Source organism: Mobula birostris, chromosome 17 (assembly GCF_030028105.1).
Source record: "Mobula birostris isolate sMobBir1 chromosome 17, sMobBir1.hap1, whole genome shotgun sequence".
Taxonomy (NCBI): Eukaryota; Metazoa; Chordata; class Chondrichthyes; order Myliobatiformes; family Myliobatidae; genus Mobula; species Mobula birostris.
Window position 1 is genome coordinate 53,174,447 of NC_092386.1, and position 18,599 is coordinate 53,193,045.

Here is an 18,599-nt window from a genome sequence, read left to right on the forward strand (position 1 = left end):
GATGTAAGTTATTGATCTTTTTGTTGGCATTAATCTTGTACGAAAGGTCTTTAAACTTCCTACAGTACAGGATCTATGTCCTTGTGTCTCATTTATTCATAGCTGGTTCCATTAACTGGATCTTCCCACTGCATTTTGAATAATATGTTGGAGGCACTCCTGGCACCTGAGGGAAGAGAACCATTCTCCATCTTTTTGTGCCTGGCCTGCAGATTAAAGCCACATAAAGGATTGGAATTTAGCATTGCCCATATTCAATATGTTTCCAGTTAATGTTGACTACTCTCAAAACTTCACTATGTTGTGGTATTATTTTGTTACAGGAGTTAGTTTATGTTCTTATTTCTCTATTAAGAACATTTACTCTTTAAAAATACTATATGGCCAATCATTGAAATTAAATCCATGAGTTCTGAGCAAGAATTTTATACGTCCTGCATCAAGTCATAGTGGCACAAATTAATATCCTGGTGCATATCTTTCTCTGGTACTCCAGTGAGTGAAAACATACAGGGCAGAGGACAGGGACATATATTGCATGCAGTAACGTTGCATATGAACAAATTACTCCGCTTTCAAAACTTTGTTCCATTGAAATCAATGGAACCAAATCAGGAGTGTAGACTTCAATGTACGTTGGCTAATACATCATATTTTGGTGAATGCCATGAAGGTAGATTCATATATTGTGTTGAAATGTGTTTCCTATTATAAGTAACCAATCTGCTGTGTATCGTTTGATAGATATTGATGAGTGCATCACCTATCCTGGTATCTGTGGACCTGGCACATGCTACAACACACTGGGCAACTACACATGTGTCTGTCCTCCAGAGTACATGCAAATAAATGGTGGAAACAACTGTATGGGTGAGTTTTCTGATTATTAATCAAAGTTAGTTAATGTAAAATGTAACTTCCATGAAGGAATATCCATTAAACACTTGTTCTTTAGTGTTGTTATTGAGGAAGGGCTGTCGATGGTTTGCAAGATCAAAACGTTCAGCAATTTCGTACATTAAGATGCGGGTTTGTTATTGGGGTTGTCAGGGGGAGAATCAGTGATCCACAGTGATTTTCATTTAAGTTCATTGCCTTGCAATTTCAAGTGTTTCCAGCTGTGAAATATTGTTTTGATTACAATGATGATGTTGGCAATCATATAAAGCTAGATGAATGTCATTTTAGTAAGCAGTCAGGATGTAAAGCTGTTCAGGAAATTGGTATTTCAGATATTTTCCTAAAGTTCTTTAATAACTGCAACCTACTGATTGTAGCTGAACTTGATTTCCAGTCTCAGCATTATTCAAAAGTCAAGCAGTGAGATAATAGAAAATGAAAGTTTGATTGTCAAAAAATTATAGACTCACAGAGTGATACAGCATGGAAACAAGCACTTCAGCCCAATTCACTTATGATGCCAGTTTGGCTCACTGAGTCATCTTATTTACCTGCATTTTGCCATTATCAGTTTAAACATTTCCTCTCCATGTAACTGTCCAACTGCATTTTAAATGCCGTAATTAGATCTACCTTTACTATTTCCTCTGGCATATACTCACCACCCTCTGAGTTAAAAAGTTGCTCCTGAGATCCCCTTTAAACCTTCCCCCTCTCACTTTAGGGAAAAGACTGTCTAAATGCATTTATGACCTTCATGATGTTCTAAGCCTCTATAAAGTCACCCGTCAGTTTCCTAAGCTCTGAGGAAAAAACAAATCCCATACTATCCAGTCTCTCCTTATACCCCAAGTTCCCCAGTCCCAGGAACATACTTGTAAATCTTTGTTACAAGCTTTGCAATTTAATGACAGCATTGAATGTAATTAAACTGAATGTGCATTTTCAATATGACTTTTGCATATAATTCCTTCTATATTTAAATGGAAAGACAGTTATGAGAGTATTTCATTTTGAAATTACATGAGAAGTAAAGTTTGTTGAGTCTTTCTTTTGTTGAAACTGCAATCTAAAGATATTGCACATAAGAATATGGACAAATTATGTATCTCTCAAGCTATAAAGGGGAAACTGGTTAATGACATTGAAAATCATTGCCATTGTGCTACACAAGTATGGGAATCAATAAAGTTCTGTTTCATTCACATTCATTCTGAGTGACCAGCTATTTTGGGCAAATAGCAATAACCATTAGCATTGGAATCAGTTATACAGGCTCTATTTATAAATATTAAATGGTGTGGCTATTCCAAGCAGTCAATTAGATCTTTCAGTAGATTTGCACCACATTAATCCTATTCATCATTGAAATCAGCGATATGTCTTGGTAATTGGTTTAATTATAGAATAAAAAAGAAATTATGAACAGGGATAGAAGAAAATGAAATTTGCTCTTTTAGTCATTAACACTGGAATATTCCTGGATTTAGGCTGTCGAAAACACGAGTTATTACTATTGCTTACAGTAACAAAGGGAAGAAACTTAATATTGGGTTCAGAATGAAAAATTTTGAACTGAGCTCAAACTTAGGAAACTTAATACAAAGAGTATATTGAAGGTGTTTTATCTCATGGTTTACACTAGCTGATATGTATCATGTGAAAATCGCACGAAGATCAATATGACAGTTCCTTATAGGTATAACTCTGCAGTCCTTTGAGTTGCACTTGGAATTCACTAGCAAATGGCATCTAATAGAACGGCAGCAATATATAATTAATTCTTTTGATTAGAAACAACAAACCAGTTGGTATGTGTTAGTCCAAAATCCAACTAGATAATCTGTCATCTTAATGACTATGAAAACAAATATGTTTTTAGTTTTGGGTACACTTACTGTTTTATTTTCCAGACATGAGGAAAAGCTTGTGCTATCGGCATTATAATGAAACCTGTGAGAATGAGCTTCCCTTCAACCTAACTAAAAAAATGTGTTGCTGCTCCTACAACGTTGGCAAAGGCTGGAACAAACCTTGTGAACCCTGTCCGACACCTGCAACATGTGAGTCAATAGCTTGTCAACTGTTTTACACACATAACACTTCGCTCATGAAAGTGAAATGTTAAATGAAAAAATGTACATTTTTTCACTCAGGCAAATAAAATATTATGTTTTAGCTAAAATATTTAGCTTAAAGAAACAACTTGCGGGGTATTTCGAATTGTTGGAAAACCAAGACAAAGGAAAGAATGGATTTCATTTTCTCCTACGGTATTTAGTAGGCTCAGTGGCTAGAAAACACTGTGTGAGTTGAAAATGGAAGAAGTTACATTAGTTGTTTTTTTTGTGAATATACTTGTGCTCGCCAACTCTGGAATGAATGAAATATATGGCCATTCCCATGCTGAAGCTATAAGTAATACCTCGCTCTCTAGTTTTCATTACTTCCACTGAAAATTGGTGACAGGCACTCAATTTATTCTTGTCCTATCTCAAAATAGCAAGTATTAAATGTTTGTGGCAATGTGTGCCCTTGAGGAAATCAAAAACATCAACACACTCAAACATTTCGAGGAAACACAAAATGAAACTCAGCTGAAGCACTTACTTTGAACTTTTAATCAAACTGCTGAATTAACCAAAATTGCACTTTATTGAAAACAGAAGGCGTTGTATTAATGGTTCTATGTGTCCTTTTTGATCAATATGTACTTTGAAAGTGAAGCTACTCAAAATACTGTGATCAGTAATTCTATGCAGAGCAATATACTGTAGTTACATGTGACTGATCATTTCTTTCTATATTGCAACATCATTTCTATCTAAGCCACATGCATTTCAGCCAAGAAGACCAGAGGCAGCAAAAAATACAAAGATTTATAGATCATTAGAATGAGAAAATCTATTCAGTGGTTCATAATTCATCCATTTTGTAATGTCTCATTTTGACATCCAATGTTCTTTAACTTAAACCATTGTGTTTTTTTGCCTAGTCCACTGTTTTCAAAGTTCAAAGTCAACTTATTATCAAAGTGCATATATGTTACTGTATACCAGCCTGAGATTCATCTTCTTGCAGGGATTCACAATACGTACAAAGAAACACAATAGAATCAACAAAAAAACAGCGCACATAACATAACGTGACAACAATCAAACTGCAAAAAAATAACAAATTGAGCATATACAAAAAGAAAAATGGTAATAATACTAAATAAATAAGTGATAAATAATATCGAGAACATGAGTTGTATAGTCCTTGAAAGTGAGCCCATAGGTTGTAGAATCAGTTTGGGGTTGGGGTGAGTACATTTATCCACTCTAGTTCAGGAGCCATTTCTCTTCAAGCCTTTGGAGAAGCAACAATCAAACCCACAATATGCAATTAATTATACAGGACTTTTTTTTTTCTAAATGATTCTATATTACAAACTGTTAAATACATGATTCTACTGACCAGTCATTCTGTCCATCATGAACAATGCCCTGATTCAAGGGTGATGTCTATCAAAAAAAACGTGTAGGAATCCAATTCTGGAAAAATCAATCTGTTTGCAACAGGCGCAGGCATTTCCTCTGATTTTAAAGGACTTGGTTCCCTTTTTACTGACGCACTGCACCTTTTGAGGAAAGGATGTGTCTTTATGACAGTGTTGCATCACTGAGGATGATGGTTTGCTTTTCCCTGCTTGTGATGTCAGACATCACACCTCTCCCGGAAGTTCCGGGAGTCTCCTGCATATCGATAGTGGCTCCCTGACGCCCGGAAATTATATACAATATCCCGGAAATAGATTTTTTTGAGAGGGAGGGGGAGAGCGAGCATCCTGATTGGTCTCTCTTTGTGCTAAGAGTGGTTCCCAACCACCGGGCCGCAAGGAAACAATATGATTTGGCGATATGAAATGATATGAGTCAGCTGCACCTTTCCTCATTCCCTGTCACGCACTGTTGAGTTTTAACGCACGCGAGGTCATCAGTGACCCAAGACATGCAAAGGAATTAGGGCCGCCCGGCATGTAAATGTCGGCCCAGATCAGAGGCGATTGGCGATTGCGTCGTCTCTGATCTGGGCAGACATTTACGTGCCGGGCGGCACCTAATCAATTAGCTTGTTTATTTCGACTTTTTTCTTAAAGATGTGCTGAGTGCGTTCTGGCTACCGCTGCATGCTTCGCAGCCCGGAGGTTTGGGACCACTGTTATAATTGACTTATCACTATATTCATCCGAGGAAAATATGTGCTGTGTGTTTAGTATGGAATTCGTAGATAAACCCCTTTAGAAATGAAATTGAGTGTAGTAGCCACTTACAAGTGACTTACAGTTGACTTATCACCTATATTCCAGTCACGTTCAACACCCACCACCCTTCCTTGCACTCCCCCCCCCACCCCCGAGTCGGGCGGTCCGCAAGAATATTGTCAATATTAAACCGGTGCGCAGTGCAAAAAAAGGTTGGGGACCCCTGATTTAAACTAGCTGGCTAGCTGCCAAGGAGCTACTCTATTGATGTCCTGCGTGATGAGGCCAAACTCCCTGTAGACTTGCTTAAAGTTGTAATAGAATAAACATGATAATATAAGTACATATTTTAATGTCATATTTGCTGCATATACCCAACTTGATTTACAGATTAGACAAAATCACTAAACAAAGTATTACATAGTATGGGGTTGTGGTGGGTGGGTATGCTACCTTCCTGAAATGGTGGTGCTACCTCCCTGAAATGAGTTTTTGCAGGGTGGGATGTCTGTGATGTCTGCATATTTTTCCTTGACATATGCTTCAAGGTCTCTTTCTTCTGATCACCATAGGTATTCTGACTATGGGTCATTTGCTGGTAGAGGGCTCATTTGAAGAAGCAGGCATCTGGCATTGTATGCATTGTCCAGCCCAGTGATTTTGGGTGGATGTGAATTATTAGCCCAGTGCTGATAACTGAGGCTTCAATGAAGATGCTGAGTTTAATTAGTTGTATCCGTTATATGGGAATGGCAGGAATGGGCTGTAATCCTGGTTCTGGACTTCCAAATATTGGGACACACTTCCCTGCAACTAGTTTGTCTAGTCTTTTCAGAACTTTATAAGTTTTTATGAGGTTCCCCCTGAGTTTTCTAAACTGCAATGAATATAAGTCTACCATCACATCTTTTTTAAGCTCACTATTGATATGTGAATACTCAGTCTATAATTCCCCCTTCTCTCCCTCTTTTTTTTTTCTTCAAATATTTGAACTGCACTGGATTCCCTACAATCCACAGTAACTGATCCAAGATTCAAGATTCAGATTTATTTATCACGCGTGCATCGAGGCATACAGTGAACCGTGTTGTTTGCGTTAATAGCCAACACAAACTAGGGATGTGCTGGAGGCAGCCCACAAGTGTCACCACACATTCCACACCAACATAGCTTGTCCACAATGCTCAGCAGAACAATACAGAACAAAATAAAACAAAACACAATAAGTGGCAAATCAAATCAACAGCAGCAAAATGAGCTCCGTTCCTCCCTTCCATCCACAGACCTACATAAACAGCCCTCCGACCCCAGGACAGGCTGCCTTTGGCCTGCAGTGGACTCAGACTTGCAGACGCTGGGCCTTCGACTTTCCCAGCAGAATCACAGAAACTCACAGACTCGGAGCTCAGGCCATTGTACCTCGACGTCTGAGCTTCTAATGGCAATATTCCAGACTCCAAAAACTGTCAGAAAATGTACATCAATGCACCCACTATTTCTGAGACCTTGCTAAAGTATTCAAAGAAATAGTTTATCAGGCTTTGGGGATATATTGGCCTTCAAACCGATCACTTCTCCCATATTTCCCTACTATTACCGATTTTTTCAGTTCCTCCCGCTTAGTGGACATTCATCTCAATGCCTTGGGAGATAATTTTTGTCCTCTTTTGTGAAAATTGGCCCAAACTCTCTGTTTAAACAATCATTTATTCGTTTCTATTATAAATTTCCTTTCTTCTGGCTTAAAAGTTTTGTAATTCCTCTTGTTTTTTCCTCTCTTCACATTTCTATAGAATCTTACAGTCAGTTTTTATGTTGCCTGCAGGCTTCCTCTCCAACTTTATGTCCCTATTCTTAATTAATCCATTGGTCTTGAGTCACCATTTTATCACTTACCACTTTATCAGATCAATTAATATGTCTTCTTCTTGGATGTTCTACAGTCTAGTGAGGCATTGTAGGTGGAACTGAGGAATAAGAAAGTTATGACCACATTAATGGGGCTATATTACAGACCACCCAATAGTCTGAGGATTTAGAGGAACAAATTTGCAGAGAGGTCACAGACTGTTGCAAGAAACATAAGGTTGTTTTAGTAGGTAATATTAATTTCCTACATATTGATTGGAGTTCACATAATGTAAAAGGACTAGATGAGAGAGTTTGTCAAATGTGTTCAGGAAGGTTTCCTTAATCAATACATGGAAGTCCCAATGAAAGGATACTCGATCTGCTATAAGCGAATATGAGACAGGGCAGGTGACAGAAGTCTGTGTAGGGGAACACTTTGCATCAAGTGATCATAATGCCATTAGTTTCAAAGTAAACATTGAAAGAAGAAAATAGGTCTGGTCCGTAAATTGAGATTATTAATTGGAGAAGGGCCAATTTTGATGGTATCAGAAAGGATTTGGCAGGTATGGATTGGGACAGGCTGTTTTCTGACAAAGGTGTACCTGTTAAGTCGGAGGCCTTCAAAAGTGAAATTTTGAGAGTATAACACTTGTATGTGCCTGTCAGAATAAAAGGTAAAGATAACAGATTTAGGAAATTTTGTTTTTCAAGAGATATTGAGGCCCTGGTTAAGAAAAAAACAAGGAGGTACAGAGCAAGTATGGGCACATAGGAACAAATGAGGTACTCATGGAGTATAAGAAATACAAGAGAACACTTGAGAAATAAATCAGGAGGTCTAAAAGAAGGCACGAGGTTGCCCTGGCAAACAAGGTGATGAAGAATCCTAACAGACACTACAGATATGTGAGCAGCGAAAGGATTACAAGGGACTAAATTGGTTCACTGGAAGATCAGAATGGTAATCTGTGCATGGAACCAAAAGAGATGGGGGAGATCTTAAAAAGATTTCTTGTATCAGTATTTACTCGGAAGATGGACACAGAGTCTACAGAAGTGAGGCAAAGCAGAAACGAGGTCATGGACCCTATACAGATTGCAGAGGATAAGGTGTTGTCTTGAGGCAATTAGGATGTATAAATCCCCAGGCCTTGACAAGGTGTTCCCTTGAACCCTGTGGGAGCTAGTGCAGAAATTGCAGGGGCCCTAGCAGAAATATTTAAATCATTTCTGGCGATAGGTATGGTACTGGAGGATTGGAAAATAGCTAATGTTATTCTGTTGTTTAAGAAAAGCTCTAAAAAGAAACCAGGAAATTAAACGCCAGTGAGCTTGACATCATTAGTGGGAAGGTTATTGGAAGGTATTCTAAAGGACCAGTTATGTGACTATTTGGATAAGACCATAAAACATAGGAGCAAGTTATGTCATTCAGACCATCGAGTATACTCCACCGTTCCATCATCGCTGAGCCCAGATCCCACTCAACCCCTTACACCTGCCTTCTCACCATATCCTTTGATACCCTGACCGATCAGGACAGGAATCAATCAACTTCCACCTTAAATCTACCCACAGACTTGGTCTTCACTGCAGGCTGTGACAGAGCAGTCCATGGATTCACTACTCTGTGGCTAAAAAATTCTTCCGTTCTAAAAGGTCGCCCCTCAATTTTGAGGCTGTGCCTCTAGTTCTGGATACCCCCACCATAGGAAACATCTTCTCCACATCCAACTTATCTAGTCCTTTAGACAGGGACTGATTAGGGATAGTCAGCTTGGCTTTGTGCAGAGTAGGTCGTGCCTAACCAATCTTATAGAGTTTTTGAGGAAGTTACCAGGAAAATTGATGAAGACAATGGATGTTGTCTACTTGGACATTTGCAAGGCATTTGACATCCCACATGGGAGGTTGGTCATGAAGAATTCAGTTGATCGGCATTCAAGATGAGGTAGTAAATTGGATTAGACATTGACTTTGTGGGAAAAGCCTGTGAGTGGTAGTAAATGGTTGCCTCTCTGATTTTTGGCTAGTAAATAGTGGAGTGCCAAAGGGATCGGTGCTAGGTGCATTGTTGTTTGTCATCTCTATCAACGATCTGAATGATAGCGTGGTTAACTGGATCTGCAAATTTGTGGATGACATGAAGATTGTGGGTGGATTGGACAGGGAGGAAGACTATCAGAGCTTGCAGCGGGATTTAGACTAGCTGTAAAAATGGGCTGAAAAATGGCAGATGGAATTTAATGCAGATGAGTGTGAGGTGTTACATTTCTGTAGGATCAACCAGGATATATCTTACACACTGAATGGTAGGACACTGAGGAGTGCTGTAGAACAAAGGGATCTGGGAATACAGGTCCATAATTCACTAGAAGTGGTGGCACAGGTAGATAGGGTTGTAAAGAAAGCTTTTGGTACATTGGCCATCATAAATCTAAGTATTGAATACAGGAGACAGGATGTTATGTTGAATTTGTATAAGATGTTGTTAGGCTTAATTTGGAGTATTGTGTGATATTTTGGTCACCTACCTACAGGAAAGGTGCAAACGGGGTTGAAAGAGTGCAGAGAAAATTTGCAAGGATGTTGCCAGGACTCGAGTACCTGAGATATAAGGAAAGGTAGAATAGGTTATTTCCTGGAACGTAGAAGATTGAGGGGAGACTTGATAGAGGTATACAAAATCATGAGGGGAAATGCAAACAGGCTTTTTTCCACTGAGGTTGGTGGGACTACAAGTAGAGGTCATGGGTTAAGGGCGAAAGGTGAAGTATTAAAGGGCAACATGAGGGGAAACTTCTTCAATCAGAGAGTCGCAAGAGCGTGGAATGAGTTGCCAGTGCAAGTAACGTAGGCAAGCTTGATTTCAACATTTGAGAGAAGTTTGGATAAATACATGGAAGGGAGGTATGGAGGGCTATGGTCCCGGTGCAGGTCGGTGGGTCAAGCCAGTTTAAATGGTTTGATACAGACTGAATGGGCTGAAGGACCTGTTTCTATGCTGTGCTTTTCTATGACTAAATGCTGAAGTCTCTTGGATGTTCACTTCCCATCTCCGATCCTTCTGCAGTAATATTTCCATCATCCTGCTTATATGCTAAACGTCATGTTTATTTGCATAATTAATTCCTCCACTTTATTGCAAATGTCAAGCACATAAAAAACACAAATATTTGAGCTTAACTTTGTAACGTCCTCAGTCCCCAGAGTGTTATTTTGTACTGCAACCACGTTTATTTTACAACCCCATGTTTCCCTGTCTTTATAGTTTCTCCTTTTTCATCACTGTACCAAAAGTTTTAAAGTATGTATATCAGAACACTTTATGTGAACTCAACATGCCCTGTTCCATATGATTTATTCAATCTCCAAGTTCGATCATCCAATGTTTAGAAAGCTTTATTGAATAAATGCTTAGGTCATTACTTCTGTTAATGCTGTGAAGTGGATTTTGTACTTGTCAAAGTTGATGGACTCTTGTTGTGCTGAAATATCTGTCATTTAAGTTCTCTGAATTTAAGCAACTTCTACATTAAACTTTCAGGCTTGATCATTTCCCAAATATAATCCTGAGCACTAAAATCACAGGGAAGTTCACACTTTACAAACATATATTCTGTGTCTATTTAATTTACATCTATTTCAACATTGTCCATGTAAGAGAAGGAATAAAAGAATATTATGGAACTTCTCAAAGAAGAAACTATTGACTGAGAATGAGACAGGATAAATATCTATTTTGAGATTAAACCAGTAAGTTTTAATTGAATTATGGGTTCCAACCTGGCGTAAGTTCTATGGGCCAGCTGTCAGCCTGTATACTGGGAAGCCTGTGGAATTTCATAACACCCTCTACATTCCACAAAGGCATCAGAGATGGGTGCTGCCAATTTATTCTGATGCCAACACTGAAAGCCATGCATGCTGTGGAAAGTGCCAGCGTGAAGGCGAAAGATCTACTCCAAAGTATTTAAATATGACTTCTGAAATAAAGACTGAAACAGTAATCTCATAAAATAGATACTTAATTGATATTATTTTCACCATTTAGCCACATTAATCAGCACCATTTCACTTTATATTATTGTTACCTCTTTTACGTATTCACTAAGACAACGCATCCTTTCTATCATAATGTGCATCTGAAGTTACCTACCCCTCTGATACCAAATGCCAGAGTACAGAGTTTTCAGCTAAGCTTAACCTAGCTTATACATCCATATTCCTTAAATATAATTCCCAATTCCCAGGGAGTTCTAGTGACTTAGAGACATAAACAGGAACATCTATATTCTAAATATGATTGTGCATAGTCGAGCTCTCTTCAGAAACTCACCAGGACCACCAGACTCAAAAACAGTTACTTTCCCCAAGCAGTAATGCTAATCAACACCTCCACCCACTAACCCATCCCAGAACATGCCTGCCCACCACTACTTTATCATTTCCTATCAGAGTCACCTTATGTACAGACAGTCCTGTACCTAGCATTACTTTATGTACATACAATCAATCTATTTATATTTGCTATCTTATATATTGATATTTATTGTACTTTTTTATTCTTTTGTTCTTTATCTTGGGTTTTTTTGCGCTGCATTGGTTCCAGAGTAAAAATTATTTTGTTCTCCTTTACACTTCTATACTGGAAATGACATTAACTAATCTTGCATCTTGAATTGATTGAATCATAAATCAATAAATGTCAAAAGTGATTAGATAGAACAAGGAATCCTTGTTAGAACAAGGAATAAGTCAATAAACATGGAAAATTACTTGTGTATTGGATCTAAGAAGAGTTTGCATGATAGAATAACATTTAATTCATGGAAAAGTAATACACCTTTTTATTGATCTAATTATACATTTTAGCTAAATACCAGCTGTTGTGTGGAAATCAAGGTCCTGGTTATACCATTGACTTTGGAACCGGAAAACCTGTTGGTAAGTAGAGATGTTCCATTGTTAAATATGCCATAAAGTCCTTATAAAATATTTCATTTTGGTAGCTTTTGTATTAAAAAGATTTCATGGGAATCCATGATTAATTGTAAATCAAGAATCTCACACAATATGTAATCCCCATCTCCTAAAATCTTGGGAATTATGCTTCTCTGTTACACTGATACTCCAATGATGAGGGAGGGGAATAAGTTACAGAAAACAGTCACTACGCTAAAAAATCAAAGAACAAGAAAGTCTTAAGCCCAATTTAGACTAAAGCTGCTCTTGGGAACTGAATAAATTTACTCTGAAATCCTCCAACCCAACTGGATTCTACATTGCAACACACATCAAAGTTGCTGGTGAACGCAGCAGGCCAGGCAACATCTCTAGGAAGAGGTACAGTCGACGCTTCAGGCTGTACCTCTTCCTAGAGATGCTGCCTGACCTGCTGCGTTCACCAGCAACTTTGATGTGTGTTGTTTGAATTTCCAGCATCTGCAGAATTCCTCTTGTCTGGATTCTACATTGTAATGATTTCAATATAACATAAAACCAGGAAAGGTGTAAAAACAAATGTTCAATGAGAGCTCAACTACTGGTCCAAGTTATGAAGACAAAACCGGACTATAAGTATGAGTCATCTCTGTTGGTAAGATGCGTGTGAGGTGACTTGAAAGATAATATAGTTTGCTATTTATTTCGTTTCAAGGGAATTTCCAATTTATTTTCAAATATGCTACTGGAAATGCTCAAAACACAAATATTTTTGTAAGTATGATTCATCATAGTTGTTTGAGATTACTTGTTTAAAAAAAGGCTGAAATTTTTGTAAAGCTATGGGAGCAGTCTTGTGAGGTTCTTCTTCTCTTCTTCCTTTCAAAATGACAACACAGCCTTTGTTTAAAATAGCTATTTAACCCCAGAAACAGAGAGTTGGTCTCATTTTTTTTACAAATAGAAAGATAGCACTTAAATGAAATAAAGAAACATTTTGCTTCATTACAAATCAACAACATAGTGGAAAAAAAGGTTTTCATAACTTATAAATGAAATTATTATTGATTATGATCATTTTTACTTGTTGAGATTCCTTAACACACAAACATAAGTTAGCTAGAATGCTTTTGAAGCGTTGGAAATCTTGAAGCATGCTTTGTCTGTTTTCCTTTAGTAATACATTACTAAGTGCAGATCAGATTGCCTCTTAAAGCAGTTCAGCCATTCAATAACTTAGCAGATGTTCTGTAATTTACCTCCATATTCCAAAATTTGCTCAAAAGATATCTATCTCAGATGTAAAATTAACAATAAAGTTAGCATTAATTGATGCTAATCTCCAATCTGCTAATCAAATTTGCTGACAATACTACACTGATTGACCTAATCTCAAATAATAATGATGCAGCTGACAGAAGTCCAGCACCCTGACACAGTGGTGTCAAGCAAACAACCTCTCCTTCATTGTCACAAAAACAAAGGAGCTGGTTGTGGACTGCAGGAGGAATGGAGACAGGCTTTTGAGCACCTTCTCCCTTGTAGTAGTAATTGATGTTTGTGAAAATGAATTTCTAATCACATCTGTGTTCTGCATGTTTCTTGTCTATACCCTTTGGAACAGGGGTTCCCAACCCTTTTTTATGCCATGGACCCCTTAAATTACCTGAAGCTTCCATGCACCTCAGGCTAGGAACCCCTGCTTTAGAACGATGTCATTTCCTACACTTCCCAGTAAATTGATCTTGTTTTACTTTATCTTGCTTTAATGTCTTGAAAACTTGTAAGTTCCATGATCTACAGTCAGTGTATGTATAATTTCTCCCGGTAACTAGGACTCCATATTTGTTCCCAATAGATTGTACTGCATTCTCTCCAAGCTATGTTCTTCAAGTTGCTAGTTATTCTTACTGCAGCCTGGAAAATAATGTGTATTAAGTAAAATATTTATAGTTTACAATGCTTTGCAGACTTATTAGCATAGTGAAGCACCTGTTAGTAGGGATGGAGCCAATCATTCTGCCCAAAGTAATCTTTCACTTTCCTTCTAGTTAAATGTTAATGGTTCAAATTTTAAATGCTGATTTTGGTAGCTGTCAGAAGTATTTCTTCAGTACCTAAGTAGTTCTTCTGCTGGTCTTGTTTGAGCATTACCTGACATGAGAGGTTAGCCCTATATGTTATTCCTGAAAAAGTAAAGCAAGATCAAATTTCCCCCTTTGCTTGTATTGTATTCAAGGAACTAAACATTTCAGTCAAACATGCTGAAGTATTCAGTGAAAGTCACAATAAATACTGTATATAGAGTATTTGGGTCTAAACATAGTTTTCTTATCTCTAGATATTGATGAATGCAGAGAAATCCCAGGCATTTGTGCCAATGGTGTATGCATTAATCAAATTGGAAGCTTCCGCTGTGAGTGTCCAATGGGATTTAGTTACAACGACTTGCTTCTCATCTGTGAAGGTACTGTTGTATTCATTATACAAAGATTTCCAAACGTGATAAGTTGACCTTAGGAGTTCTATCTTGACATGCTAGATATTCTTAGGTTAGTATCTTTAATAACTGTAAACTATATGCATTTATTGATTGCTTAATGTTTGAAAATTCTCACCAGGGTTTGTTAGTGCATTTATAAATTATCCTGTAATGTTTGCAATATGACGTTCACTTTCCACACCAACAAAACACTGCAATCAAACTGCTTTGTTCTAAATGTTCAAATAATCTTTAATATATATTCTATAATGATTGTTACACATTAAAGCATATTTGATATTTGGAGCACGTTAACATTTTGAAACGAGAAAATCTACAGATTTGTGTATGTTGCTAACATTTTGAAAATCATGCTTAAAAAATAAAGGAGGGTGGGAACTCCTGATGCCATATCCTTTTACCTGGCAATTTGAATTGAATGGGAAGCTGTAAAAGACACCATTTCAGAGAAGATAATTGTAAATTATTTCTCTTTCCAGTGGAAAAGAAATGTTGGGCAAGCTGGACTTGTGTTATTTTCTTTTCCTTGAAGAAAATAATTTCATATTTTGCACTAATTTAGAGATATTGCAATCAAAGCTGACTTTCATTTGATGAAATTAGTTTGCTTAGTTGATGAAAAAGAACTAAAGAAATCAATTATGTTGTGAGATATTTGTTCGATTATATGGCCATAGAGCTGGTGACGGTGCATCAAGTTGTATTGGATCAGTGGATTCAACCTGCCTGAATTGTTTTTTACATTTGTAGTAACAAGTTATTCATCTCGCATCGAATATAAAAACAGAAAATGTGGGAAATACTCAACAAGTCAGATCACATCTGTGGGAAGAGGAATAGAGTTAATTTTTTGGGTCAAAGACCCTTGTGCTGTTCATATTGTATACTAGATTTTAAAAGTCCTAAATCAACAGATTATTAAAAATATTACTATCTTAGTCTATCTGTCAGAAAGACAATGAAAACAAAAAAAAGTTCATATCCAAGGTTATATTTAGCTCAAGGTAAACCAAAGTGAGGTATTAAGAGGAAAATGTTGACTTATTCAAATAATAATTTCATTTAAGTACTACATTACCAGAATTGACCACAGAATTCTTTAGCACATAAATCCAGTAGTCTCTGAATGGTGATTGAAGCACGGTTTCTAATAGTGCAGTTCATTGGCAAGTAATGCTTTCGGCCTGAGGATTTGATGGTACCTCCTGACTTTTCAGAAATTAAATGGAAGTCTAACCCTCCGATATAGTGACATGGAGGATGTGTGTCATTGCCTGCTGAAGATCTATGCTGCCACTATATGTGATATCTCAATGAAGAAAATCCACTGCCCAGCCTAAATAAAATGGTAGGCTCTGTAGATGTGAGTGAAGGACCTGGATGCCAGTTTGCTGCCTCCTGCTGGCCCCACTCAGGAAAAGCTTCCTTTCTGATTTCCCAGTCACTTTATTTCAGATCATATTCTTATTAATTGGATTACCCCTTTTTGCCCATATTCTGTGGCATCTTCCTTCTCAGTTGTCTCTCAGTGCCAAGCCATCAATCTTCCTGATTGTACCTTTCACCTTTTTCTTCAAATATGTATGCAAGGACCATTCTAGTAATACAGCAGCTTCAAATTCTGAGTCGCATCACTGAGGCTGCCAGACAACCCTTCACTGATGAGATGTGTAAAGGATAACCAGCAGCCTGATATCTGCAGCAAGTTGATTTCGTTTGAATATATTCAGAGACCCCAATATCAGATATGCCCACAATCTTAACATCTGAGCCTCTGTGTTCCAGAGTCCCATGTTCATTCCAGCTGGGAATGTTTAGGCTAGATTTCAGAAACTTGCTCCATTCTGAGTATTGTGTGTTTTTTATGTTTCTGGTTTAAATTGAATTTCAATAATCTGGTGCTATAAACAGAAAACTATTTTAAGGTCTGGGTTTCCCATTGTACTGTAGAGTTAAGTTTTATGTTGACAATATTCCAATAAAGCTTGTAATTTTAGTTTTTAAATGTCATTACAGTGTCACTGACAGTAATATGATCACTGGTGCTATTGATTTTATTTCAGATATTGATGAATGCAGTAATGGTGACATTCTTTGCCAAAGAAATGCAGATTGTATTAATATTCCCGGCAGTTATCGTTGTGAATGTTCTGCTGGATATAAATTAGCACAAAATGGAGCTTGCATTGGTAAGATTATGTTCTGTAAAGCAGATTTTATTGAAAATTACATTTATTAGCAGGAGCCTATAATAATATATCAGCAAGCAAATTGGTAAAAGTGGCTATTACCATTATTACTTCTTGCACTTATCACATCCCTATCATGGGAAAAGATATCCCTATGAGTGTTCCTCAGAGGTATATGGGGAAAAAAGTGTTAAACAAATGATGTATTCAGTTTATTGAGAGGGTTCCCACAGCAAGGGCTAAAGCAGCTGATGGAAATGATAGTACAAGAGTAAGATGCACAGGAATTCCAATTTGTATCTTGAAGAAGACTTCAGAAATAGAGAGAAATGAGGCCAAAAAGGAACTTCAACATATACTTCAGAAATTTAATGACGTATTAAGGGACTGGATAAGCAAACAGCATAGGACAGCAGTACAGAGGAAAACAAATGTTATCAGTTTGAAGTAGAATAACTTCACTGCTCTTTTCCTTATATTTACATTGCTACTACCTTTTTCCCCTGATTATTTTGTCACTGGTAGTATCAGGTGATGAAGATGATATGAAGTCAGAAACTCAGTTCAGGATTGGTTCAGTTTGCCGCATCTAGTGTGAAGAAACTGAAATTAGTGACAAGGTTTTGAGGCATCAGCTGAAGATAAAGGTTTTATTCCTGTCTGTGTTTAACTGGATGAAATTGTGATGTCCAAAACTCAAGAAGAGAATTAGGAGGACCGGGGGTGGGGGTGGTGGTGGCATGAAAGTCCTTGGCAAGAAGAATTAAAGAGAATCCAAAGGCAGTCTATACATATGTCAAGAGCAGGAGGATAACTAGGGAGAGGGTAGGGCCAGTCAAGGATAAAGGAGGGCACATGTGCTCAGAGGATGAAGATGTAGGAAGGGTCCTAAATGAGTACCTCATTTCTGTCTGCACCAAAGAACAAGGATGTGAAGGGTAGTGAGATCAGTGTGGTGCATGCTAATGTGCTCAGACATTTTGAGATAAAGGAAGAGGTGGTGCTGGTCTCATAAAGAGTATTAAGGTAGATGAGTCCACAGGACCTGATGGGATATACCCATGTTATTGAGAGAGGAAAGAGATGAAAATGCTGAAGCCTTGACCAAGATTTTTGTGACTTCTCTAGATGCAGATGATGCCCTGGAGACTGGTGATTAGCTATGTTGTTCCTTTGTTCAAGAAGGGAAATAAGGCTGCTCCCAGAAATTGTAGATCAATGAGTCTCATGTCAGTGGTACTGAAGCTATTGGAGAGGATTCTTAAGGACAGGGTTTATGAACAATTGGAAACTCATGATCTAATTAGGGACAGTAAGCATGGCTTTGTTTGGGGCAAGTCTTGTGTTACTAACTTGATTGAGTTTTTGAGGAGCTGACGAAGGTAATTGATAAAGCTAGAGCAGTGAATGTTGTCTACGTAGATTTTCGTAAGGCATTCGACAAAGTCTGTCATGGTAAGCCGATCCAGAAAGTTAAGATGCATGGGATCCACAGTGCATTGGCTGTTTGGATTCAGAATTAGCTTGTTGAAAAGGAGTAACATAAGATGGTATGAGGTCAAAAGTTGTTAACTAGAAATGTGGGAATGGGGTTAAGAAAGTGTAATGACCTGGAAGGGGTCAATTATTTGAAGGTAATGATGTTGCAAAATGTTCTTTTTTCTATCATTACCAAAAATTGTTCAACATGATTCTCTTAGATCGTAATGAGTGCCTGGAAATTCCAAATGTCTGCAGCCATGGTGACTGTATTGATCTAAGAGGAGGTTATCGATGTATATGTCATAATGGCTTCAAGCCAACTCCTGATCAGACCATGTGCATGGGTAAGTGAGGCTTTAAGCATTGTTATCAGCATCAGGGTTAATGGTGTGTTGTTTCATCACTGTGAATGTTAACAGATATGAAATGCATTAGTGAGCATCTATGTATGTACCAGCTAAAGTCGCTTGTAAACAGAGCA

The 18,599-nt window shown here is 37.7% G+C and overlaps 1 protein-coding gene across 1 annotated transcript in view; it reads left to right on the forward strand.

Moving 5' to 3' along the window:
• Positions 1-18,599, forward strand: part of fbn2a (fibrillin 2a) — a 338,906-nt gene that overhangs the window by 263,971 nt on the left and 56,336 nt on the right. The window contains exons 40-45 of the mRNA XM_072281722.1: positions 745-870; positions 2,814-2,963; positions 11,876-11,947; positions 14,286-14,411; positions 16,511-16,636; positions 18,337-18,462. Of these exons, the coding sequence (XP_072137823.1) occupies positions 745-870; positions 2,814-2,963; positions 11,876-11,947; positions 14,286-14,411; positions 16,511-16,636; positions 18,337-18,462 (726 nt within the window). The remainder of the gene's footprint in view (positions 1-744; positions 871-2,813; positions 2,964-11,875; positions 11,948-14,285; positions 14,412-16,510; positions 16,637-18,336; positions 18,463-18,599) is intronic.